Raw genomic sequence first — 25,582 nt, 5'->3', positions numbered from 1 at the left:
GTGCTATGCCAATGATGTATTTCTTTTTCTTTTAAGGTCACCAGGGAGCTCAAATGCAGCATGTGCCATTTCAGGTGTATCCCTGAAAGCAATCCTTCAGGAAGGCCATCAGTGGAACTGGATTTTTTTTCAGCTGTGGGAATCAGGCAGAGCCTTGGTTTGCTTAGTGACCCCGAGCTCACTGTGCAAACCTCTCCTCACAAGGGTCCTACCTGGGGATCCTCTGGGGAAACTTCCCTTGGACCCACAGACTCAATGTGAGTTTACATTTCAGTTCCAGAGAATCCCTCCTCCACCTGGAGAGCAGGAGAGCCCTAGTGCAGCACTCACAACACCCAGGGCTCCCTTTTCATAACACACTGCCCTGAAGTCACAAGGCAGTTGTAAAAAGAAATAATCCTCACCCTACATGGGAAAACTTTCCTGTAGTTACAAGCCTGGTGGATGATTCCTTAGAGCTGTGATGTAAGAATATTCCATGGAGTCACAAGCTGAGATAATGCACTATTTTAACTTGGCAGCCTCTACCAGGACATTCATGAGAGCTTTCATTAGGTGTTTATAGGAAAGAGAAAGGAAAAACATGCCACAGAAGTTTGCCTGGACTTTCCGACAGCTTAGCCTTAGATCTTATTATGGCTTTAAATCTCTCCTGGAACTACTTGTCTCCTCAGCTGCCAGAATTTTGGCCAAGTGTCTGCCTGGTGCTGAGAGGCCTCGGCAGCAGGAGGTGTGAGATTACAAGTGAAATGTAGTTTGCCCTAAAAATACAAATGGATTTTTAAAACAGTGATGGTGAACATTAGAGCACACTTTTATATCATGTTTTTTAAGTGGCTGCAAGGCCAGAACTACATAGAATTGTTCTCCTTTGTACTACAGGTGTTGTTGATTATAAGTAGATTTCCAATCTGGTTTATTGTGTGCTTTCTTTCTCTTATTCTTTTTCCTCTTGCACAAGAACCTTCCTCCATACTGATGTTTTTATCAGCTCTGGAAGTCTCTCCTGTGTTCTGGGGATGATTAAAAAAAAAAAAAAAACAAACAACAAAAAATTCCCAACAAAGTAAAACAGAAAAAGAAACAGAGAGTTCAGGTAAAAAAAAAAAAAAAAAAAGGAAAAGTGAGGGAAGAGGGGAAATTTTTTTGTGGAAAAATATGGATTCTTCTTGTGTTGCTTAAAAACTTGAGGAAAAACCTTGCAAATCAGCTCAAGTCTCATGTTCTGGATTTTGTCTCGAAGTGATGAAGTTCTTGGGGTTCTTGGCCTCAGAAACAAGTCCTGCCATATTCTGGTGTAGTCCTGGGTGCTAGTAATACCTTCACTGGCCTGTTTGATTTTTTTAATGGCTATTTTATATTGTTCTAAAATGAATGTGCTGAAATGGAGGTGAAGGACTAAGAGTTTGAAGGGAGTGTGCTGGGAGAGGATAAGCAGGATGGGACCCCCTGCTTTGGAAATCACAGTGTATCGAGGCCAGTTAAATTTTTAGCTTGGAAAATGGGAGTTGAAAGTCATATTTGATGGAGAGCTGCAAAGAGCTTTTATTTATTGCAAATATTTGCTTAACACTATTTAATGTGGATTTTTCCTAAAGTCCTCATGTTATTAGTCTTGCATCTTAGCAAACTATTAAAACTGTATCGAAGGCTGGAATAAGATTGAGGTTTTTGTTGGTTTTATTTAATTTTTAAAAATTTATTTACTTTTTTTATTTTACTTTTTTTCTTTTAAGCTTCAGCTTCTGGGCCAGGCACGCTGGCTCCTATCTCCTGCCGTTGAAATACATTTGATTAAATGAAGAGCATGAGGCAATTCTGAAGTTTCCCTAAACAATGGCTGGATTTTGCTGGGATTGCTCTGTGACTCAGTTATAATAATCCCTTTCCATTGTGCAGTTTCATTGCTGTGCTGGAGTTTTGTTGGGAACTCCCTTATAAACAAACCAACTTCCAATTTGCAGGAGATGCTTCTCCTCGCTCCGTTCTGTGCCGCCACAGCCTGTATTTATTCCAGTAATGATGTGGATGCTGGAGATGAGCTGTCCAAAGGAATCACATGGCTTTACTGGGACACTGGGATAATGACACTGTGTTCCCCAGCCCAGCCTCCCCTTTGTCTGCTCAGGGGCTCTGAAGCTTGTTTTGACCTTTTCAGTGCAGGAAAACAACAATCCTACAAGTTTCTCACGTTAGCACTTGGACCAAAAAAATTGGAGATGATGAATAGCCTGTGCAAGTGAAATGAGATTTAAAAGCACTGGATGGGCTTCTGCTTCCTGCCCTGCTATTGCAAAAAAAGAATACTTCAAGATATCCAACTTCTGCTTCTCATTTGTTCAGAGATGCTGAACATGTCTATAATGAAATTTAACCCCCCTCCATTCCACAGGTGGGAAGATAAACATAAAGCTGTTTCTCAGGCTGGTTTTTGGATTTTCCGGGAAGCTTGAAAAAAATATTGACTTAAATCAGTCCTTTTCTTTAGGCTCACAGTCCTTCACCTTAAGTTTTATAGGTCGATGATCTTAGAGATCTTTTCCAGCCTTATTGATTCTATAGCATCTGTTGCTGCATTTTGGTAATATTTTCTTCAAAGAGAGTGGTCATTAGTGAGTTTATTCAGCTGAATTTCCCAGCAGTTTCATATATTTGCCTGTGCCACAGTATTAGGGCAAAACACCTGAACGCACAATGTACTAAATACCATAAGATTGCAGCTTTTCCATAGGCAGAGCTGCAAAAGAAATGTAAATAAATGTCTATACATGCTGAGCTGTCATTGATGCAGGAGGTTTGTAGTCCTCATGTTTGCTAGAGATTCCCTTACATGGGAATTCAGTATTTGATAATTAGCTCGTAGCCAGCAGCACTCCCAGCAATGTAATCCTGTGCTTTTCGGATTACCTGTTTCCAAATGAGGCAGAGTAATTACTTTATCTGCACTTGTGACAACAGTTTTACAGGAATGGGATGTTCTTTGGGGCTGTTCCCTGAGCTGTGCCCTCAGTTTTCTCATGCAGGCCTGGAGGAGAGCTCTGTGTACCCCTTAGTGGTAAAGGAGATAAAGAGTTGATGTGTTAATGTGGAAAAATGAGTGTGGAGCTGCTGTTCTGTAGAAAGCACTTTGGTCAGACAGCAAGGACTTGTCTGTGAGCTGAAAATGAGAGTGTGGCACAGGGACTGCTGGTCCGGGCTTTAGAAAAATGGGATTCCTTCCCAATTTTACTAGTTCCTGGAGTTCTAGTGGAACTTCCCCCTGCTTGCATGATGGGGGTTGGAATGAGAAGGTCTTTGAGGTCCCTTCCAACCCAAATTGTTCTGTGATTCTCCGTTCCCTCTTTGTTTTCTAATTTTGCCAGTCCATGGGTCGCTGGCCCAACATTCACCCTGAGACCTCTCGGAGGTAAATGAGAACAGCAGCACAGGAAAAACCCTGGGAAATATGAGGCCATCTTCCAATATTGTGAAGTCAGGATGTGTCCACTTTAAATTTCCTTTTCATTATTATTAGAAGTATGTGTAGAGAGGGAAAGGAAAAATAAGCGGATATATCTACAAAATGGGGGAAATGCCTTGGACTTAATTGATACAAGAGGAGAAGAACTGGGAATTTGAGCATTTTCCCAGGAAGGCTGAAGTAGTAGCCTCCAAGGCTACAGTAATATTTACAAAGATGACTTAATTCTGCACAGTTGAGCTAAAGAGAAGCCCGACATGCAGTGCTGTGATTCTGATCATGCCAAAAGTGTCATGATCAAATGGGTGTTTGGGTACAAATATTAGACCAAATGGTATTGATTGTGCCAGGTGTGGGCATATTCCTGCAGTCAGAGCTGACTTGTCAAGCAAAGTGTCTGTTTGCCATCTCCTTTCAGAATAAAATGTCATTGCAGATATCCTGGAGACACTGGAAGGTCCCACTTCCCTGCAGTTGCCTGAATTCAGACTAATTGTAGGAACTGAGTATCCTGGGGGCACAGGGAGTAGTAGTGCCTGTCTTAATGACAAAGAACAGCTTGCTAGAAGTTGATATTTTAGCTAATTCGATTCTTTTGCAGCACACGTCTCTGATGTGTTCCTGATGGCTCCAAGGCTGTCTTAAAAAAACCTAGGGGCTGTCTCAGAAATTGGAAGTTTAAAGTTCATCATAACATTTCCCTTTTGCAGTGGAGAACCTCGCAGAGGTTGTTGGCTTTTGACAGATTCTTCTTCTCTGTTGCATATTTTCCCCCTCTCTACTGATGGTTTTGCCTAGTCTTGAGTTATTGATATTTTTCTAATTGTAGACTGGTTTATCCATGTTTTCTCCTCCCAAAACAAACACCCAGACCAACCTTGTAAACCTTCCTTTGCCCAAGCTGCTGTTTCTCACAAGGCTCTTTTGTGAGGGCTGGTTCTGGGAATGCTGCAGTTCCTGGGAAGCTCTCTGGCAGTGGGAGGCAGGCAGTGCCTCTGCTCGTGTTACCAAACAAACCCCTCTCCCCTGCCCTGGGGGCTGCTCTGCCTCCCCCAGAACTGCATTTCAGCTGTCAAGAGCTGCAGTAGATCCCCACTGCAGTTATTTGTTCATGCTTAAGAGCTGTATATTTTGTCAAGGGTTGTAAACACTGTCAGGAGGAGTTTGACAGGAGAGAAAAATGAATTGAAGTTGCTGTTGCAGAGAGAAATAAACCCAGTTTTAGCTCTGCCTGCTGGGGAGGGGGAAAGCACATGGAAGGAATCCTTCCCTGGGAGGGTGGTGAGGCCCTGGCACAGGTTGCCCAGAAAAACTGTGGCTGCCCCAGCCCTGGAAGTGTCCAAGGCCAGGTTGGACGGGGCTTGGAGCAACCTGGGCTAGTGGAAGGTGTCCCTGCCCATGGCAGGGGGTAGAGCTGGATCATCTTTAAGGTCCCTTCCCATCCAAGCCAGTCTATGAAATCTAATTCCATGAAATCCAGCTTGATCTCTTGTTTCTTGTGGTTTTGGTGCTGGGACATTTGAGGAGAAGATACAGAAAGCAAAGTTTAGTTTACCTTCTGTATCCATTATCATATCCTGAATTACATCCCAAGCCTTTCTCCACCAGCTCACAATTGGTGGTATCTTATCAGCCAGAACAGTTTATGACTAACCCCAAATCATTTCGCCGCAGGAAAACGTTGTATTCCTGTGATAGCACAATGGTGGGAGGTGTGGAGGACACTAGTGATAAAATGTTAATTTTAATTATACTCCCCTTCTAGAGTGTGGATACTTTATTTATAAAGATTGCACAGACAGAGGCCTTTTGTGGTTTTGTTCCTTTTGTTCCTCCTCAGCAGTTCTCCTTTCCCTGTTCCTGAGATGACCAGGAGTAGCAGAAGAGCAGGCACAAATGTGCACATGCCATGAGTTTCCATGAAACACTAAAAACAATTCCTGTAGCTGCCCAGGTTCTCTTCAGGAAGGTCCTCCTGGCTTCCATGGGTAGGAGTTGTGACTTTGAACACTTCTGATGGGTTTGACCTGTTAAACAATATTTGAAGTCTTTCGTAGCTGCAGATGAGGCACATCAGTGATAGGCAGGTTTGAGTTCTGTTGTCTTTGGCCTGATCTTTCTCTCCAAGAGAATATGAACTGGGATTAGGAAGGCAAAGTGTGAACATCAGAGAGGAAGCTGTGCAAAACTTTTCTGTCAGTGAAAGTAACTTTCCTACTGGCAGAAGATCTGGATTCTCCGGCAGAACGGTTTAGAAACCAGGCTGGTGATTAGATTTTCTTTCACTTGGCTGTGAGATTGAAAGTAACTCAAGCTCATAGTCAAGCACTTTTCCTTTGCAAGGACAGGAGGTGTTGTAGGTGCTTTCTGTGTTATATAAAATACACTGAGAACACCCCAGAGCAGCCCTACCTGCTGTTTTAGACCTGTTTTGAATGAGTATCTTGTGTCTTTGTGAATGGATTTCTGTGTTGGGGGCTGGGCACAAGCACAGAAAGAGAGATCCAGAGCTTATCCAAGTATCAAAGGACACCTCAGCCTTCAAACTACCCTTTCAGGGCAGTGTGTTTGCAGGAATAAGTCACCCAGGAGTGGTGACTAGCTCTGTAGCTTCCAGTGTGTTTAATGTTGCTGAGAGTGTTACACAATTCCCTGTGGATTCTCCTGCTGTATTAAAAGCCCCATAATTTTCTCTCTGAAGGAATGCAGGCTTGGCTGCTGCTTTTACTTGATGTTGTTGACCTCTGGTGTCATTAGGCTTCTGTTTAAACACCTCGTGTGGTCAGCAAGGAGACGCAAAGGAACCTGGAGATGATTTTTATTGTGGTTCTAGTAACAGGCTGGAGCATCTTTCTTGTTGGGTGTAATCAGGAGGCATAATTAGGCAATGTTTTTCTGTAGAGTAAGTCCTTTTAGCAATTTTCTTCACAAGGAATTGCTGTTCAAAGGTCTCTTTGACTGTTTAAAGTAGAGCACCAGTCTAGAATAAGACTTGAATATTAACTTCTTCTTTATAATGGAACACCCAACAGTGCCAAAGGTGCCAGTTCTGCTCTGCAGTGATTTTGTGTCTCATCTAGACCATTGCTGGAAGTTTGGGGATAAACCCCCATTGCCCTGTTGTTTGGGAAATTTGATGCTGGAATGACTTCTAGCAAAGAGGTTCTGTGGGAGGATGTTGCAACAGGCAGAAACACCTCTTCACTCGAGTGCTGCACCCGCTGTGTCCCAGCCAGGCTCTAATGGAATCAGGCCTTCCCATTAATTAATACCTTTTACATGGAGCCCATCAACTAACATTTAATTTGCTTCAATAAAAAGGCAGGATCAAAATGATCAGTGCTTAGGATAATCTGGAAGAATCCCTGTATTTTACAGCATCTTAAAAATGCTCATTTAAACAAGAGGTGGCATTTGGAAGGAGCCAGTTGGTTAGTGCAACTTTATGTCTAATTTAGTGCAAAACTATGACTGTAAGGAAAATGATCTCTTAAACAAGGATTCTAAAATCAGAGAGAATAGTGAATTGTTCGTTTGTTTTGGGGTTTTTTTTGGTTGTTTTGTTTAACAAAAAACCAGGAGGTTATGGACTCCCCATCCCTGGAAGTGTCCAAGGCCAGGTTGGAGCAACCTGGGCTGGTGGAAGGTGTCCGTGGCCATGGCAGAGGGGTGGACATGATGGTCTTGAAGGTCCCTTCCAACCCAAACCATTCTGGAATTCTGTGAAAGTAAAGAAGGCTTCACTGAGGTTCTTTTTTAATGAAATCCATCTTGTGTGGTCCAGCTCTATCAGCTAATGGAAACAGGCAGGCAGCTGTTGGTATTTACAATCCTGAACTGCCTTCCAGTCTCAGGAATGGTTTAGGAGATGGCAGATGTGGGCTCTCCTCTCAATTAACAAACACCAGTGCAAATGGTTAAATAGAGGCTGGTGCTGCAGCACAAGTCTGGTGTCATGAGGGTTTCTCTAAATCTGCCCAGAAAGTCTTGACTGTGATTCTTTCCCATCCCAAACTCTACCACAGTGTGTCTCTCCCCATGCCATGCCCTGGCTGATTCTGGGATTAAACTGTGGATCCTTTTTGTGTGGGAATCTGAGTCTGTACATCTGATGGGCCGTGAAGTCAGTTCCAGTGAAATCAGTGGGTAATAACCAGAGTTAAAATAAACTGTAATATTGATATTTATTATCCGGGTGTTGGAAAGGGGATTAGTGGGCATGTTCCTACAGCCCCACAGGGGAGGTGTGAGTAAACTGTGTGTAACGACCGTGAGTAACGCAGGGATTAAATCGTTGGGCTGGGGCGGGTTGGGTGTTAAATCTCGTGCCAGTGCTGCCTTGGGGCTCCTGTAAACAACAGATGGGCGTCAGAAGGAGCCCAGAGTGGTAAAGAACAGGCAGGAGCACCAAGCCGGGTCTGTAACCCATGACAAACCCTCCCGGGCAGCAGGGACGTGTCATTACTTGGCCCTGGATTTGCCTCCATCTCCCCGAGGTGTGACCCGTCCGAGAACACATCGGGGTGCTTTGTGTCCTCCCTCTCCTCGAGGTGTGACCCGTCCGAGAACACATCGGGGTGCTTTGTGTCCAACGTGAGCAGGGCTGGGAGCAGCTCCTGCCACGGATGGGTTGGTGTTGTCTTAGTGTGCAAGAGAAACCAACGCTGCTGTTCCTGGAGCAGAGTGGGGGTTCCGTGGGTTTGTGGGTTTGGGTATCATGACTTGGTCATGTTTTTGTGAGCCTTTTATAATTATTGCTCAAACTAACACTTTAGTTTCCTGTTGTGGACTTACACCTAACAGCTCTGGAGTGCTTTCCTGTCTGCTGCTGCTCCTCTCTCCATAAACTGGTGGGAGGACACTCCAATAAATGAGTGAAAAGCTTCAGTCAGCACATGAGAAAGTGGCAGGGGAGATGCTTAGACCACTATAAAAATATCCTCTTGTTCCCTTTGGAAGTTTTCTCCTCTCCATGACTCTCCATAAAACCACCAGGAAGAAGGGACTTGTCTTCCTAAAGAGTTTTGCTTATGGAATAAATATTTTGTCATTAAGTATTACCTGATGAATATTTCATTCCTTGAGGGATATTTTAAATGAAAGAATAATGCAGTTGATACCATCGGGTAACTGCTCTGCTTGTGCCTTTCTGCCTTGAGCAAAATAATTCTTAAACCAGTGTGTTTATACCTGGTGTGTTCTGTGAGCATGTTGCTTGTTGTTTGAATCAAACCAGACATCTGAAAATCATTTAAAAGACAATTACTGAACATTTTTTGGCAAGGAAAACTCCTCTAAAACTTTCCATTCCAAAGGGGTTTTACCAATCTGCTGCAGTGGGTGATGCCCTTCACTGGTCAGTATTCCTGAACTGGCATCAGTTCTGGGAGAGGAGAAAGGAAGATGGAACATTGGAATGGAAAATGGTCATGTTTGGTGTTCACAGAGTGAGAAAGTGTTCTGAAGCTTGTTGTGTCAACACAAACCGCTCAGTTTAATTTCATGGGCATTAAGGCTTGAACACTTAGAGAAGCTTTGAAGGGACTTATCCTGAGATGTCTCCGTCTCTTCCCTGGGAGCTACAGAGGATGTTGGGATCGGTGAACTGGTTGCTACTCTTCCCATTTCAGAGGAAGCACAAGTTTGTGGTGTGACTCAGCTTTACGAGAGCACTCTCTAAGCAGCGTTAATCCTGGCTGACTACTCGAGTGTTTTGTTTGCCCAATATCCTTCCCGTTAAAGGGAGCCGGCATCCTTTGTTCTGTAAGACAGGACTGCAGCAGGAGCTGGTTCTGAAGGGATGACGGAATGCCACCGGAATGTGATGTGTCACATCTGGCAAAAAGGCTCCAAAAATTCGGACTAGCCCTTTATTTGGGGGTGGTTGGAGCTCAAACATCCTTAGGAGGTGGTAAAGAAGGAATAAAAGCCTGGTTACATTTAAAATTCATAATGCTGAACTTTTTTTAAGAAGAAATAACTGAAAAGATAATAAGAAGCCCTAAAGTGCAGTAGGTTTGAGTTAGAAAAAACATTTTTGGATGCAGCTGGAAATCATTGCAATTGCTGCATCTGAGCCAAGAAATAAGTATATTTGGGAGCAACTGGAGCAGCTGGGAATTAATATCCTGCTGCAAGCATGGGAAGACTGCTGGTTTTCCAGCCATTTCCCTCTTGGGTATTACAGTCCTCAACAGACAACCACAGAGTCATAGAATATCCTGAGCTGGAAGGGACCCACAAGGATCATCCAGCCCAACTCCTGGCCCTGCACAGACACCCCAACAATCCCTCCATGTCCCTGAGAGTGTTGTCCAAACCCTCCTGGAGCTCTGGCAGCCTTGGGGCTGTGCCCACTGCCCTGGGGAGCCTGTTCAGTGCCAACCACCCTCTGGGGGAAGAACCTTGTCCTGAGATCCAACGTGACCCTGCCCTGACACAGCTCCAGCCATTCCCTGGGTGTGGCCACAGAGAGCAGGGATCAGTCCCTGATCATGCCCCTTTTTCCTGGCGTTATCCGGCTCTGGAGTTACCTGGCTGCTGCAGAGGTGATTATTCAGGTGGTGCTTCCCTATTCCTTGGGATGAAGGGAGCACCAGGAGCTGCCGGTCCCTTTCCTGGACATTTTTGGCTGCCCCACGTGTTTGCCAAGGAGCTGAGGGCATCCACAGCTTGCTGGGATTAAGACTTGTGGAATAGTGTCTTCTCCTTTTAGATGGTAACTGAAGAGAAAAGTGTTGACTGATATAAATGACTGGGAGAATAATTTAGTCTGTTGAATAATAAAGACATCAGAGCCATAATTAACATCCTCTCAGTGGATGCCGACTCCATACTGCTGGATTTTTGGAATGTGCAACAGCACAGCTGCCAAGGTCCCTTTAAAGTCTGGTGTCTTCCAGCAAATACAGGATGATCACAGGAATGAGCAATCTTCCTATTGTCTCACTTCCTTGGAAGTTTAAATGGAGAATTAATCCTCTGCTCCATTGTCATCCTCTGCCTTCCTGCCCAGTCTCCTTCCTCTCCTCCCTACAAATAGTCTCCTGAGGTTTAAGTCTGAGGAGAAAGTAAGATTGGCATTTTTAGCTGTTAAATGAGGTTAATCAGCTTGGTGGTGGGTGGAAGAAATATGCTCTAGGGTTAAGAATGTGATATTAATGGTTAGTATGACCCCTTTTATCAATCCAGTGAAAATTTCCTTCTCTTAGGCAGGAACTTTCTGGTTAAAAATTGTCTGATTGTTTTATTGTCCCTATAATAAGCGGAACACAGGACCTGTGGGAGGGTGTATAGAAGGTGCCATCCTTTCCCCCTTCTCTTGAAGACGCTGTTTTGAGTTTGACGGAGGGGGATTAGGGCTGTAAATCCCTACTCTGTAAAATGCACTTTAACTGGCACAAAGCAAAGCAATGGAACTCCTGGAATTTCTGCAGGATGGGGAAGGTTAGTCTGAGCAGACTTGGAGCTGTGTAATCTTGGCAGCTGCCTGGAGTGGCTGAACTGGGGAGGAATGCTAATCCTTTTTCCTGACTTTTGCCATAGTCAGGAAAAATATGCAGATGATGTTTTCCAAAAATACATCCCTCTGCAGAATGACCAGGGTGAGGATGCAGCAGGATAACCTGGATGCAGCCAGGCTCCCTCATTCCAACAGTTCAAACCTTGAGAAGCAGCATATCCATTTTTACAGTGTCTGCTCGACTCCCATCCATAACTGGCAGCAGGAACAGGGAGAATGATTCTCCTGTAACAGAAGGAGACCTTAGAATCTTATAGATTGACAGTATAATTGCCTGCTTTAATTAATTTCACCTTCTTACCTTTGATATAAAAATCTGAAAAGCAAAGTTACTATTTTTATAGGAATATACATGTAATTAGTAGTCAAAAAAACAAACAGGTTATGGAGATCCGAGCTCAAACATTTGATGACAAATGCAAATTTCAGCATAAATATTTTACTCTGCTTGGCAACGAATCAATGCTGGTAAAAAGATGCACAACAAATCTTGCTGCATAAATCCAACTTACACATGTTGTTGTATGGGATATTCCTGCCCCACAATGGCAGGGAAGAGTGGATGGAGCTGCAGTGCCAGCTTGAAGCTCCAGGGAGGTGTGACCTGTTCAAGTGCCTCTGGCTCCTGGGGACAAACTGCACCAGCACCAGTCTGCCCACATCCTTCCCTGCCCAAAACTTCCACCCTGCCTTCCATTCCAGGTGGGATTAAAACTGTGGAGGCAGAGCTGTACCCAGTAGCACAGGGATGGTGTGTGCATCAAATCAGCCTCCACTGGACATCCTGCAGTCCAGTCACTGCCAGGCTGCTGTGGAAAACAGGATGGATCCATGCATTTTGGCACACTTAACCCTGTATTTTCCAGAATGCTTTGATTTGATGGATTTCTGGCCTCCCAGTTCGCTGTTTTCAGTTAAACTCTAAAAAGTGTTGAAGTGGCAACCGAAATTATTGTGGTGGCACTTGGAGAGTCTGTTCACAGGGTTGTTTTTAATCATGTGGTATGCAAAGTTTCTTTTCCAGGTGTGTAATTCCTGTTGTTAGACCAGGCAAGTCTGGTGTGGCACTACTGCCCATTCAAAAAGAGGGCAAACATTTTGCTTTCTCTCTCCCTCCCAAACTCAACCACATCCATGTGTATGAATGTGTATTGTCACGTTTTCAAGACTCTCAGCTTTTGAATTCGTGTTGTTTGGTTTTTGTTCTTTAGGGAGTTTCAGTGCTTAAAAAGGAACTGTTCTTTTATTTTTAACACTTAATCCAATTATCGTAGAATCTTAGAATGGTTTGGGTTGGAAGAGACCTTAAAATCATCTTGTTCCACCCCCCTGCCATGGGCAGGGACACCTTCCACAGACCAAGTTGCTCAGAGCCCCAGTAACGAAGTCAAACATGCTGATGTTTGTAGTGTGAGGTTTAATTGAGCAGTTTATAGCTCTGATTGCCTTTCTTCCACTGCAGCCCTGCTGCAGCAGCAGTGTGTGTCCCCTGCCCTCAGAGAATTTGTCTGAGTGCTCTCCTTGCAATGCAGTGCTAGGAAGTGACTGGAGCATGGAGATTATTGAGGTTCTTGATACAGAAGGCAAATGAATGTGTGAATGGATGGCACAAACTGGTAAATAGTAAGATTACTAATTCACATAACTTCCCTTGAACTGATTCTTTGTGCACTGAAAATTTCCCGCCTTATTTGCAACTAAAACTGAAACTAAAAGAGGGAAGATTTAGGTTACAGATGAGGAAGAAATCCGTCCCTGTGAGAATGGGGAGGCCCTGGCACAGGTTGCCCAGAGAAGCTGTGGCTGCCCCATGCCTGGAAGTGTCCAAGGCCAGGTTGGACAGGGCTTGGAGCAGCCTGGGCTGGTGGAAGGTGTCCCTGCCCATGGCAGGGGGTGGGCTGGGCTGGGCTTCAAGGTTCCTTCCAACCCAAACCATTCCATGATTCCATAATGTGTAGGAGATCAGGAGGAATGCTGATCCCAGTGGAAGTGGAATTAGCTTTTATTCTCTCACAGACTCACTGTTCCTTGTTTGAGGGGGAACAAGTGGGGGAGATCATCTGCTCTACATTTCAAAGAACTGTCATCTCCTACAGCTCTCAGACCTGTGATTTTGAGGGGGAAAATACTTTTCTGTATATTTAACACTTTGCCTGCAAATCTTGTCTTTCAGGTGGGAGGAGGAACTGACAAGAAGGATGAGTCTGGAATCTATGGTAGAAACCTTGCGAGAGGTAAGGTTTGAACAGTTTGTACTGAAAAGTTTTTCTGCACGTTTTATCATGCTGGTCATCATTTAAATTTGTGTTTTAACTAAAAATCTGACTTCTAGCCAGAGTAGCTGCGTGTGCTGCTCTAGATGACAGTGATAAAGTTGGGAAGCTGGAGCAGGAAGGTGCTGAAGTTGGTGACAGAGTGGATGGAGGGGGTGGTGATGTGCTTTATCAGCCTGCTCAGGATAAGTGAGGAGCTTTCACCTTAAGTCTTTGCTTCAGCCAGGTCTTCCTTATTCCCTTTTCCCAATTGCCACCCACTTCTTACTTTTCTAAATTGATACCTACCTCTTTTAAAAAACGCTTGGTTATAATTATGTCATTAGTATAGGCTGTTTCATGGCTCATCCCCCTCTTTTTTTATTCCTGATTATAGTGTTGGACCTCTAATCCAGGTGTATTGGGTTTGGGTTATTCCAGCTGGTCCATCAAGTCTAATTTTCTGTGAAGAATTTTCAGGGGAGCTGAGTTTTTCTTAGTGTTGTATTTTGGACACAGTAAGTTGAGTTGGGCTCTCACCTCTCTGTGCTTTCTCTTGCAGGAGGCACAGGAAGCAGAAGCTCTCCAGGAGGAGTTGAATGAGAAGATTGAGAGACTGAAAGCAGAACTTGTGGTCTTTAAGGGTCTGATGAGTGATGTAAGTACTGAGTGGCCCCTCCACTGCCTTTGTGAGTGTGTGTGTCATGCCAATGGCTTCATTCATGGAAAGGTGATTAGTGAGTGCTGCTATGTAATTAGTGTGATGCTGCCTCTGATCTAATGCATCAGACAGATCTCCCTCCCCTGCTTCCTGTCTGGTCTGTGTAGAGATGCATTAACTTGCTGCTTAGCCCATAACCCAGACTCTTCCCTCCCTTCCCCTTCTCCACAGTGCCAGCATTCAGAGCTGCAGCCCTGGAGAAAGGTGTTGGAGAACTCCCAGGTCAGGACAAAGGGCTCAACACTGTGCAGCTCCATGTGCTGCTGACATGGGGGGTTGGGTCTGAGTTATCCAAGAAAATCCTGTTCCTAAAGGAATACACTGTATAGAATCATGGTTTGGGTTGGAAGTGACCTCAAAGCCCATCCCATCCTACCCCCTGCCATGGGCAGGGACACCTTCCACTGTCCCAGGTTGCTCCAAGCCCCGTCCAACCTGGCCTTGGACGCTGCCAGGGATGGGGCAGCCACAGCTTCTCTGGGCGACCTGTGCCAGGGCCTCACCACCCTCCCAGGGAGGAATGTGGGTTTAATCTCCTTTAATGAAAGCTCTGAAGAGAAGAATCCAATATCCCTGGGTCAGGTATTAGCTTTGTGCTGCTTCAAGCTAATGGTTTAAGAAAAAGAAAAAAGACTGGTTTTCAAAGGAATTTCCTCATGTCTCCTTAGATATTGACCTCCCTTCAAAGCCAGAGGGTCTTTTAGGCTGTGACTGAATAATTTTCTGACATTTAGGCCTGGTGAAATCATGTACTCATGCAGGTATCTAGAGAGATAAACAGGTGAACATTAAGGTGCCTTTCTCTGGAAGTCTATAGTAGTGCTGGTGCCAGTTGTCTAACGAATAAATCCTATTACGCTTATTTATTCTGTAATTTTGCATCTAACTGCCTTCTCCTGCCTTTATATAAACCTGCAGAACCTGCTCCCAGTGTCAAATACATTCTCCCTGGGCCACTGGATGTGTTTATGTGAAATCCAGCAATTAGCTGGCTCTTCTTTTGGTGTTTAATCGAGGATGGCTGTGCTTGGCTGGAGGGTGTGAAAGGGAGAAATTGGTTGGGGCTCCATCCCTGGGAGGACTTTTTGCACCGAGGAACAAACGTTGCTCCGTGTGTACAAAAAGGGTGGTGGTGAAGGCAAACATCCTCCTTTGGGCTTTGCAAACTCTTAAGGGAGGAAAAAAAGCCCAGGGAAAGCACTGTGAATGCTTGCTTTGAATCTCACTGGGTAAATATTTAGAGCAGAGAAATGCAAAATGTTGGCACGTGGCTCTCGCTTTCCTATGGATAAATCACTGGTACCTGTTCAGTGGATAAGATTGTTTTGAGTGTGTCAGTGTTTAGAGATTTCTTTTCCTCAGTGTGTTCTGGAAAACAAAAATCTCTAATTCTAAAGGTGGTTGACAGGGGCTGGAGAAGACCGAGTAATAATTTAATTAAAAAAGGAGGAAAAAACCAAACCAGGCCAACAAAACCCCCAAAGCTTTCCCCTTAGAAAGGGGATTTAGTATTTAAAAAGTTTTTCCTGCTTTTCTGGTCCAAGCGGAAGCTTTGCCTGGCCATTGAAGTGGGACTTTCTAACAGAGTAAGTCTCAACTAGGCTGGAAAATTTGCTTTGTGGGGTTTTTGAATGTTTCTTCCTAAGGAGCCAGATGTACTGTCTGAGTGGGAGTATCTCTTATGAATTGTGTTTGTAACTACCCAGAGTGAAGCAGGGCAATATTAAACTTTTGCCAGGCTGGAGGGCAGGGTAATGCCAGAGAGGAAGGAGTGTTTTCTGTGTCACAGGCTCTCATGGATCTCTTCAGATCCAGCCTCGATTTGATGACTCCGTGGTATGTGTAAAATTGCTTCACCTTGAATCTGATTTAAGAGCAACTTCTCTGTGCAGCACAATTTTTCTGTTTGAAAGAGGGGAAGCTTTGCATCCTCACCAGGCTTTAGATTTCATTCTCTTCTGCACGTGCTACACAGGGGTTTTCTCCATTTTTAAAGTGTTATTTATAGAATCACAGAATGGTTTGGGTTGGAGGGACCTGCAAGACCATCATGTCCACCCCCTGCCATGGGCAGGGACACCTTCCACTAGCCCAGGTTGCTCCAAGCCCCGTCCAACCTGGTCTTGGACACTTCCAGGGCTGGGGCAGCCACAGCTTCTCTGGGCAACCTGTTCCATTGTTACAACCTGTTATTGACCCATAAAAGTTCCCTGTTGCCTCATTAGCAGTTTTTTTGGGGTGGGTAGAGGTTTTTTTTGTGGCAAATCCCTGTGAGGAATTATCATCAGGCATGAATGTTGGTTGTCAGCTGTCAGTCCATGAGGTTGGCCTGGGGTTAGAGAGATACTGAGGGGTATCTCTTCTTTCCTGAACTGTATAATAATAGAGGATAATCACTGCTGTCCTTCCTGCAGCCCATGACAGACCTGGACACAAAGATCCAAGAAAAGGCCATGAAGGTGGACATGGACATCTGCCGCCGAATCGATATCACGGCCAAGCTGTGCGATGTCGCACAGCAGCGCAACTCGGAAGACGTTTCCAAGATATTCCAGGTGATTAGGCCATGAATTTTCCACAGGGTAGGGCAAGAGGGAGCCAGTGTTGAGGAGTGTGGTCCAGGTCATTTGCCTTTCTTGAAATTTTTCTTTACAGACATATTTTCCTCTCTGGGTCTGGCAGTGTAGCTCTCCTGCTGTAGCACTAAGAGCACAAAATGGAGAGAGTATAAAAAAGTCTCAGGATGACCTTTAAGACATAAGTCTGATGTTAGTCTGCAATGAATGCAGGGCAAGAAAAAAAAGCAGCCTTACAGGGTCTAGGCTTGTATAAATTACTCCCTCACATTTGTTCCCTTCACAAGTGAGAGATTTCAAGCTTGTAGAACTGTCATCTGAATGTTCTTATTTCTGGCTCGAGCTCCGTGGCCAGAAATAACATTTCTCTGGCTGCTCTGTGAGACAGAAGCTCCAGTTGCTTTCCTTGACCTACTGGGGCTCCTTGGTGCTGGAAGGAAAGTAATTTAATTTGCTCCAAAAGCTGTGACAGCTCTGCCTGGGGCAAACTCCCAGTGCAGTTGGTTTTCTGTCCCAACTGCAATTTCAGTTGTGATTAATCCACCTTCCTTCTACTTCCATCTCAAAGTGTCTTGTTCAATCTTTCAATAAATCTGATGCTTTTCTCTGTATAGCGATGCCACAATGTGCCAAGTGCTGTCCAAACCCACTGTAAAAGGTCCTTGTGGTCTCTACTAATGAAGCTGCCTGAATGTTTGATGTTTTTTTTCCTTATGTACTCCAAAAGACTCAAATCTTATAGAAGATAAGTTTTTTTATGGCATGTTGAGCCACTGCATTGTGGTTCCTTCTTGTCTCTGAGTAGAGTTGCTGAGTCTTTCTGCTTCAAGTTACCTGCAGGACACACTTTTGGTCAGCCATGCAGGGGTTAAAATGATCAGGAGAACAATACCCTGGAGAACAAGGCCGATAAGGGATGGTTTAAATGCCCATTAGAGGAAAAACTGCAGTAGGTTGGCAGTGGAGTGTGTGTTTGTGACTCTGTGGCACCAGCTGTGAATGTCCTCTGTGTTCACAGCCTCAGATCCTCTGTGCCCCTTGCAGGGGTGTCCCTTGAGTTCTCTGAACCTCATTTCTCTGGGGCTGTCCAGGCGTTTTCTGACTGATCCAACCCTTCTTCTGTCAGCCTGAAGATTCTCAGCCTGCTTCTGCTGATGGGGTGGGGATGACCCTGAACTAAAGGCTCTCTAGAAAGGTTTCCTGTCTGTCCCTTCCTGGTGGTTCAACGCTGGAGGCAACAGCCTGTGGTGGTGGCAGGAGAGGGAGAGTTCTGTCGCTGCTCTCTGCCTGGGCACTGCTGCCAGCTTTTGCTCGTTCCTGTATCATTCCAACCTCTGCATGTCCTCTGGTAGATCCCAGATGAGCAGATGAACATCTGTAGAGCCCTGGCAGCCTGCAGCTTGCTTTGCTCTGTTCTGAACTGCTTCCCTGTGCTCTGTGTTCACCTCTCGTGGCAGACACAATTCCTGATCCCTGACCTGCCTGGGAACTGATGGACGGTTGTATCCACTCAATCCTAACGCCTCTCCTTTACTTCCACGCCTGTATTTCCCACACCCTCCTCAGCTGAACCTTGTAGTCACTGCTCCTCTCTCCAACTCAGGTGGCTTCCAAGAAGAAGGAGCGCAAGCTCCCGTCGGACGACGACCTGTCGGAGCAGGACGGGGACAATGGGCGGTTCTCTGACGACGAGGTCAGCTGCTCCCTCAACATCACAGATGAAATGAAGAGGATGTTTAACCAGCTGTGAGTACCCTGGGCAAAACCCCTTCTCAAATGCAGGCTTGGCCCCAGAACACCTGAGCTGCCACCATGGCACAGGCCTGGAGCTTTTCTGGAAGTTCAAATAAAATTACCTGATTTTTGTTCCTCCCTTAAATAGGGAGAACTGCAGAGAATATAAAAAATACAGGCAACTAGTTTTGCTACTACATGTTGCTATAACAGCAGCAAAAGAAGAAACATGAAACAAAAAAATAGTAAAACCCAGAAGTTTATTCTGTATGTTTGGCTGAATATTGGATTTCTAAAGGTTTGGAAAGAAACTTGCTGTTATTTGGCAGTTCAGTTTGAACTGAAAGCTCAATTTGAAATGGATACAAACTTCTCCAGTATTTTGGATGATTTTTCAGTTGAGCTGTAGGCAAGTAGGAGTGGTGGATCTGTCTGGAAGATCAGTTCTAGCAGTGGACAACACTTCATAGATTTCAGGAATGTGGATGGTGTCAGCTGTGCTGCAAAGTCTGTTGCTCTAAACTAGAAGAATTGGAGTTTCTTTTGTTTAAAGCTTGGCCCCAAACCACAGTGTTTGGAAGCTTTTAGCAGCCAAGAAGGGATTCTCTGTATGTTGGTGCTGCATGGAGCAGTTCAGGAAGGTGGTTGTTGATGTGCCTTGTGTTCTCCTCTCCCATTCTGGGTAGGATGGAGGTGGCCACAGCCTAGTGAGACTTCTGGGGGTCTCTGCTGTTTTCTTTTGGCAGAGAAAAGCCCCAGGAGGCACCATAGGTCTGATTTCCCCAGCATTTGAATGTGGGTCTCTTCTGCCAACTTGTGCAGTGAGTGCAGAGAACTCCCAGTGCTTTCCCACACAATGTAGGGCAGTATTTCATGTGTAGGAGTGCACAAGGAATGGTCCAAGAAGCATCAGCTCCTCTTCTGTTGTCAGACATTGCCAAGAGTTCTGTTTTCAGAGGGAGTGTCTCCTCTTTTCTGCCCCAATTCACTGTGTAGAAGGGCATGCTTTTTGCAAAAGTTGTAGATAATTTCCCTTGTTAGGACTCATTTTACATGTCTTTAGTCCCTCAGTAATAGTCAGTGCAATAAATACAGATTTTTAACTTCTCCACTACTAAATTCAGTGTGACAGCAGGTAGTGAGTGGACTTTTTAGAAAAGCAAGAAGCTAAAATGTACCTGGATTGGTCATGATTTAGTTTTTAATTTTGTTGCTAACCCTGTCGTGTGATACCAGTGCTGCTCATGAAATTCTTATCTCCTGGTCCTATATGGCACAGAGTACTACAGGAATCTCGTGGATATATTTAACTTGGGCTGGGTATTGGGGATGTATGTTGCTGAGGAGTCTGGGCTTGGGGTCTTTGTGAAGTAGAAAATAATAGTTTAGAAATAAATGAGGAGTTTATATCAGTAACAGAAGCAATGCAACTTGCATTTCCTGTGTAATGAACTTAATCTGTAAGTGTCTGGTAGTAAAAGAGTCAAACTGCAGTGGGTTTTGAGCAGTGTGTGTGTCTGAAGTCAGCCTGGGAGCCTCTGTGCTCTCTGACCAGGACAGATCTGGCAAAAAGAAACTCATTTGAGGAAGTTGAGTGTAAAAGGCACAACCATGAATGTACAAGTTTGCTGGGGTTTTTTAAATGATTTTTTTCCTGTCATGCTGACTGTAGCCAAACATTTGCCTGTCTCTTGCCAAGCTCTGCAGCCTCCTAAGGACAGTAAGATGCCTGCCTGCCTAAGATGTTATCTGTGTGGAAGGAAGTGAGCTAAAGTACTAAAAATGCATCAGTCTGAGACCAGCAGGCTGGGTCAGGAGCAGTTTCAGCTTCTCGTCGAGGCTCCTGAGCCAGGATGAGAAGCAGCTACTGGTGTTGTGCTTTGCTGCTGTTCCAGCCCCTCTGAAACTTTCCTTTATTGCACAACTAAAGGGTTTTGAGCAAACAGCAGTGTGAAAGGTCACTCTTGCCACTGTTTGCTCTCAGTCTGAAGTGACTGTACTTGTATTTTCATTGTTCCAGTGAACAAGGAGTGTTTATGCTCACCTGCACATCACTTCAAGGTTCATTTTTTTCATAGTTGTTACTTTTGAAAATGATATTTTGCCTTTGAAAGTGATGTTTTGCTTTGGAAAAACACATTTTTAAGTACTGCAGGGAAAACGTTGGCTGAACTCCCTCGTGAAATCACAGAGTCTTGTGGTGCCTGGTCCTTGTAAAATTCCTCGTGCTGTGTTTGGGCTCGTTTTCCCATGGATAAAAAGAATAGTTTCAAGCATTTTTGTGGTTTTGCAAACAGGGGAAACTACTGTGTAGCTCCATCTGGAGGTCAGAGCCAGGGCTGTGTGCTTGGAGCAGCAGCGCCAAAAAGGATCTTTTATTCTGCTTTGGGTGGCAAAGAGCCCAGGAAAGAGGGACTTGGACAGTGGCAAAGCCTGTTTGTAAAAGCTGTGAGGATTTTCAGCTGCTGCATTGTCCCCTTCATTCAGCTCTCATAGTCCATTTTTCTAGACAATTAATTAAAGGACTGAGGGAGTGGGGTTGGAGTGCTTTCATTGATGCTGGGTCTGTTCTCACAGACGGGAGACATTTGATTTTGATGACGACTGTGATAGTTTAACATGGGAGGAGAATGAGGAAACACTGCTGCTCTGGGAGGACTTCACCAACTGCAATCCTTCAATCGACCTCCAAGGAGAGGTGAGTTCCTGTTATTTTCTCCAAATATTCCCTGCAGAAACTATCCCTCAGCTGCTGCTTCAGCCGTTTGAGCCTGCGGATGTTTCACTGGTGACCTGTTTGCCACATAAACTTGCTTTGTTTTAAAATCCTCTCAGTGCTTTCTCTCCATGGTTGATTTTTCAGTCTGTGCAATCAGTTTATTTGCCAAACTTAATTTCTTTGGCCCCTTCAAACTGAGTATGTGAAGGCATTGTCGAAGTGAGTGCCAAAAGATCCCAGTGTGTGGCTGTTGCAGGAGATCAGGGAATCTGTCACCCTGAGCAGTCCGTTCTCTAAAGCTCAGTACTGACAGAGAGGAGGTTTAGGTGGGATATTGGGAAGGAATTCCTCCCTGGGAGGGTGGGGAGGCCCTGGCACAGGTTGCCCAGAGAAGCTGTGGCTGCCCCATCCCTGGAAGTGTCCAAGGCCAGGTTGGACGGAGCTTGGAGCAACCTGGGCTATTGGGAGGTGTCCCTGCCCATGGCAGGGGGTGGGATGGGCTGGGCTTTAAGGTCCCTTCCAACACAAACCAGTCTGGGATTCAATGATCTTCCACACAGCATCTCACTTTGTACATTATCTTTCACACTTTAATTTTTAAAATAATGTGTAACAGGGGATGGGATTGCACAGTGGCCTTGTGGGGAGCAAAACAACCTGAGTGTGGTCTGAGGAAGATGTTAAGGGATGTATTTCCCACCCCAAACAAAGGAGCTGTGGCTGCAGGACTGCATAAAGCCCCACGGGTCTTCTGAACCTGTGAGTCTCGTGCTTCCCTCTTCCCAGTCAATAGGAATCTGCTGGATAATGAACAGCTTGCTTTTAATCCTTAAGATCCCACAGAAAGCCAGCTAATGGCTGTATGTGCTGCCTCCTTTTTAAACAAGCCTAAAGAGGGATGGAAATGGCCAGGGAAGGCTGGAATGGGAAGCTGGTATTTCATTACTGAGTAGCACAGTGGTGGGAGGTGAGAAATAATCCTGCAGCCTTCCATCAGCACTGGGGTGTGGAGGTGCTGAGGCAGCAGTCTCAGGAATATTGTCTGGTGGTGCCTGCTGGGGTGTGTTAATGATACATCTCTCGTTTGTGACCAGCTGTACACTCGGAGACTGCAGAGATTAGGGGAAGTGCTGGAGCTGCGGAAAGCGGGGAGAGTGGCAGTGATAATGTGGAGCCTGTGCTGGAATTAGTGACAGGCTGATTTGCATAGAGCCCTGTGCTGTCTGAGCTATCACAGGGATGGGGCCGAGCCCAGCCTTATGTGCGGAAACTCTAAAGATTTTAAGAAGCTTAAATCCTTCTAAATGAAAATTATACAAGGAAAGGGTAGATTTTGCTTGTAGATGGAAATTCAGAATAAAGACTGCTCCGGCTGTGCCTGGTCTTTAACATGTGCTTTACATGCCTGAATCTTCCTTCCGTGGGCTTTATTCCTTTCAAGTTCTTACATGCTGCCCTCACCACCTTCTTTTATGACCTTCCTCCTTAAAGCTCTTCTGAATATAAAAGGATCAGTGCAATGATTCTTGTAACTCCAGGCTGGATAGCCTGGTGTTGGTACCAGGAACGATCCCAATAAATCTGTCACAAATGTGGCCAGAGGATGGAAACATAATTAACACCCATCAGTGCAGTTGCATTAAATTGATGATAATTTTTTTGTGGAATACAGAGGCAGGTAATAACCTGAAAGAGAGAAAAATGACATTCTCTTTGTGACAACACAAACCAGGTCTGTGTTTTGTAGTACAGACTGTACTGTCAGTGCAGAGCAGTGATGATCCAGGAGCAGGAGGTTTCCTTTGGGACAGCACTTGGTCCTGGGTGTAGTATTTCCCCAGGAGTGAACTGGCTTTATCCAGCAGTGCAGGGAGGAATTTCAATGGGAAGCAGTGCGTGCTGAGCATACCTGTGAGGTGTTGGAGAGTAATAATATGTCATTGGAAAATGAGAATTCCAGTGCAAAGCTGTAAGTAGCAATGTGGTCAATGGAAGGAAAAATTTAGTTTCATGGCTGGAGAGCAGCTACAGTCTGTCCAAGTGTGATCAGACTGTGAAAAGCTGAGGGTTTGGTGCCACTAGGTATATGGGTTTAATTGCTGGAGCCTTGATCAGACTTTATCTTTGTGTGTCCAAAGCCGTGGTCGTGGCAAAAATGTGTTTCCCAGTATTCCAGTTTGAAGAAGCAGAATATTCCTTCTCTGTGTGAAAATGTCTTTAAGAAATCTTTGCATGAAAGAGCATGACCTGCATTTCTAGGTGAGCTTAAATAAAATCTTCAGTCCTGAAGTCTTTGTTGTTCCTTGCTGATTCTTTGTGTCCTCCTTTCCCCCCTGCAGGAAGAAAACCTGGGAAACCTGATCCATGAAACAGAGTCTTTCTTTAAAACAAGAGACAAGGAATACCAAGAAACAATCGGGCAGATAGAGGTAAGGAAGGGGATCATGACAATAGAAATTGTTCCTAATGGATGCAGACATGCCCGGTGTTCTGCTCTGGTGTATCCCAGAGGGAAAGAGGAATGTCTATATATGTAAGAATGCAAAGGCATTTCCCTCTGACATCCCCTGGGGATTTTCTTTATACCATTATTGCTCCATACTTTAGCACTGAGCATAAATCTGAGGCTGGTAGAGACAGAACCTTCAGAACAAAGGGAATAAAGCACACTGTTATTCTTTTTCCCCTCTTTGTCTTGTATATCCACCCTCAACCTGGAAAATGTTTCACAGGTTGCAAGCTGTAGCTTCTCAAAATCCTTGCCCTGCCTACAATATGCTTTCATTAATTACTGCATGTTGACAAACAAGATGCCAAGCAGCAGAAAAAAACTGTAGGGCTGTTTAAAAACCACTGTGGAGCCCTGATTGCACTTCACGAGCTGAGGAATACATTGGCAATAAGGAACAGTGAAATTAAATGTATATTATGGGTTTGTTTTGGCCTGGCTTTGGGAGCTGTAGCATCCCCACCAGTATGGAAAATGGACTGAAACTGGGAAGAGCTGCCACTCAACTTCAGGCTGATTATTTCCCCTTCCTTTTGCAGCTGGAATTAGCCACAGCCAAGAGTGACATGAATCGCCACCTTCATGAATATATGGAAATGTGCAGCATGAAAAGGGGCCTGGATGTCCAAATGGAAACCTGTCGGAGGCTCATCAAAGGCTCAGCTGACAGGTAACAAGGCATTACCCCTCTGCCTGGGGGGCTCCAGGAATTTATTTCCCTCTGGGTTCCTGCCAAGTTTAAAGGCAACAGTATCATTTTGTCTCTTTGTCCTTTGGATAATCTTGTTTTGTTCAGGGTCGAGTATCAGCTTTAAAGGGAGCCTGTTAGAGTATGTAGGGTCCTACACATTGTGCCACCTTTAAGGATTTGGCACCTATTGGTAAGAACAGGGATCTCTAACTTTTAGTCTTAACATCTTAGATTTAGAACTCTTAAAAGCCCAAATTAAATCTTGACTGTGGACTTACATGAAGAACTCAGGTTTTAATCTTCTCATATGTTAAGAACCTTAGACTATGAGGGATTTTTCTTATCTCTTGCTCATGCCCAGTAGAATAAGATGATAAACTTTCAATTTTTAAGACTGCACATATTAGGGATGATGAGAGTCTCTGTTAAGAGACTTACTTTCCATTTCTCCATCAGTAACCCTATGGCAGCCTTTATGTTTGTTTGTATAGGAGATAAGTGGGGTGGCAACTTAATTTTACTGTTGGTATTTACTGTAAACCAAATATTTAATGTTAAAAAGTGCTTTTTTTCAAATAGTTTTGGGAAGTGAAAGTGACTATTTTCTTTAAACATTCCCTTTTTTCCTTCTGTCATGGGTATGTAATTTTTTTGTCTGAACCTTTCTGTGCATTTTTCTGCAGGAATTCTCCATCTCCCAGCTCTGTAGCCAGCAGTGACTCAGGAAACACAGATGAAATTCAGGATGATTTGGACAGAGAAACGGATGTGGAGCCCATGGTCAGCTGATACAAAGTTGGAGCATTTTGGTGAAGGCGAAGGTGGAAGAAAAGATTCAAACCCAACACATTGATGGAGGAAAGATGAAAGACTTGCAAGCCCTTGCAAGTCTCTAAGGACTCATTCCTACACGCATCCCCACCCCACCCAAGGATTGGTGCTGTAAATTTCTATTGTTCTACAAACCATAAATGCAGAGTCCTGTAAGAGAACACGGGGTTTTAATTGTGCCTTTGCCCCAAGCTGAGCCACTTTGAGCTCCAGTGGAATATTATTAGCAGGTGTTTTTATAAAATACATTGTTTAAAAAATACAAAGCTGGAAGCAGCAGAGAATGGTGCTGCAAAGGCTCTGGGTACTTCAACAAGCTGCTGGTTTTATTGAGCTGCTGCACTGATGGGCAAAAGGAACACTGGCAAAAAGAGCAGCAAACCCAAGACAATTCTGGTGCAATCACCAATGTCTGGCACAAAAAAAGAATTGCCTCCAAATTGAACTAACATTTAAAAATAACAGCAGGTTTAGGGACAGCTCTTAGCAGTAAGCAGCTCTACAAGATTAAAAGGGGTTTCTTCGTTCCATCTTTGGGGGTGAAGGAGCCTTTGAGACGTGTCCAGG

The 25,582-nt window shown here is 44.6% G+C and overlaps 1 protein-coding gene across 1 annotated transcript in view; it reads left to right on the top strand.

The window, feature by feature from the left end:
- IFFO2 (intermediate filament family orphan 2) overlaps nt 1–25,176 on the top strand; it is a 38,378-nt gene extending 13,202 nt beyond the window's left edge. The window contains exons 2-9 of the mRNA XM_027720567.2: nt 13,156–13,216; nt 13,797–13,892; nt 16,370–16,510; nt 18,135–18,277; nt 20,843–20,963; nt 23,324–23,413; nt 24,033–24,163; nt 24,868–25,176. Of these exons, the coding sequence (XP_027576368.1) occupies nt 13,156–13,216; nt 13,797–13,892; nt 16,370–16,510; nt 18,135–18,277; nt 20,843–20,963; nt 23,324–23,413; nt 24,033–24,163; nt 24,868–24,973 (889 nt within the window). The 3' untranslated portion in view covers nt 24,974–25,176. The remainder of the gene's footprint in view (nt 1–13,155; nt 13,217–13,796; nt 13,893–16,369; nt 16,511–18,134; nt 18,278–20,842; nt 20,964–23,323; nt 23,414–24,032; nt 24,164–24,867) is intronic.
- Nucleotides 25,177–25,582: the final 406 nt, after the last annotated feature.

Source organism: Pipra filicauda, unplaced genomic scaffold, assembly GCF_003945595.2.
Source record: "Pipra filicauda isolate LSUMZ 115617 unplaced genomic scaffold, ASM394559v2 scaffold388_size762695_pilon, whole genome shotgun sequence".
Lineage (NCBI taxonomy): Eukaryota > Metazoa > Chordata > Aves > Passeriformes > Pipridae > Pipra > Pipra filicauda.
This window is presented reverse-complemented; position numbering and strand designations above follow the sequence as displayed.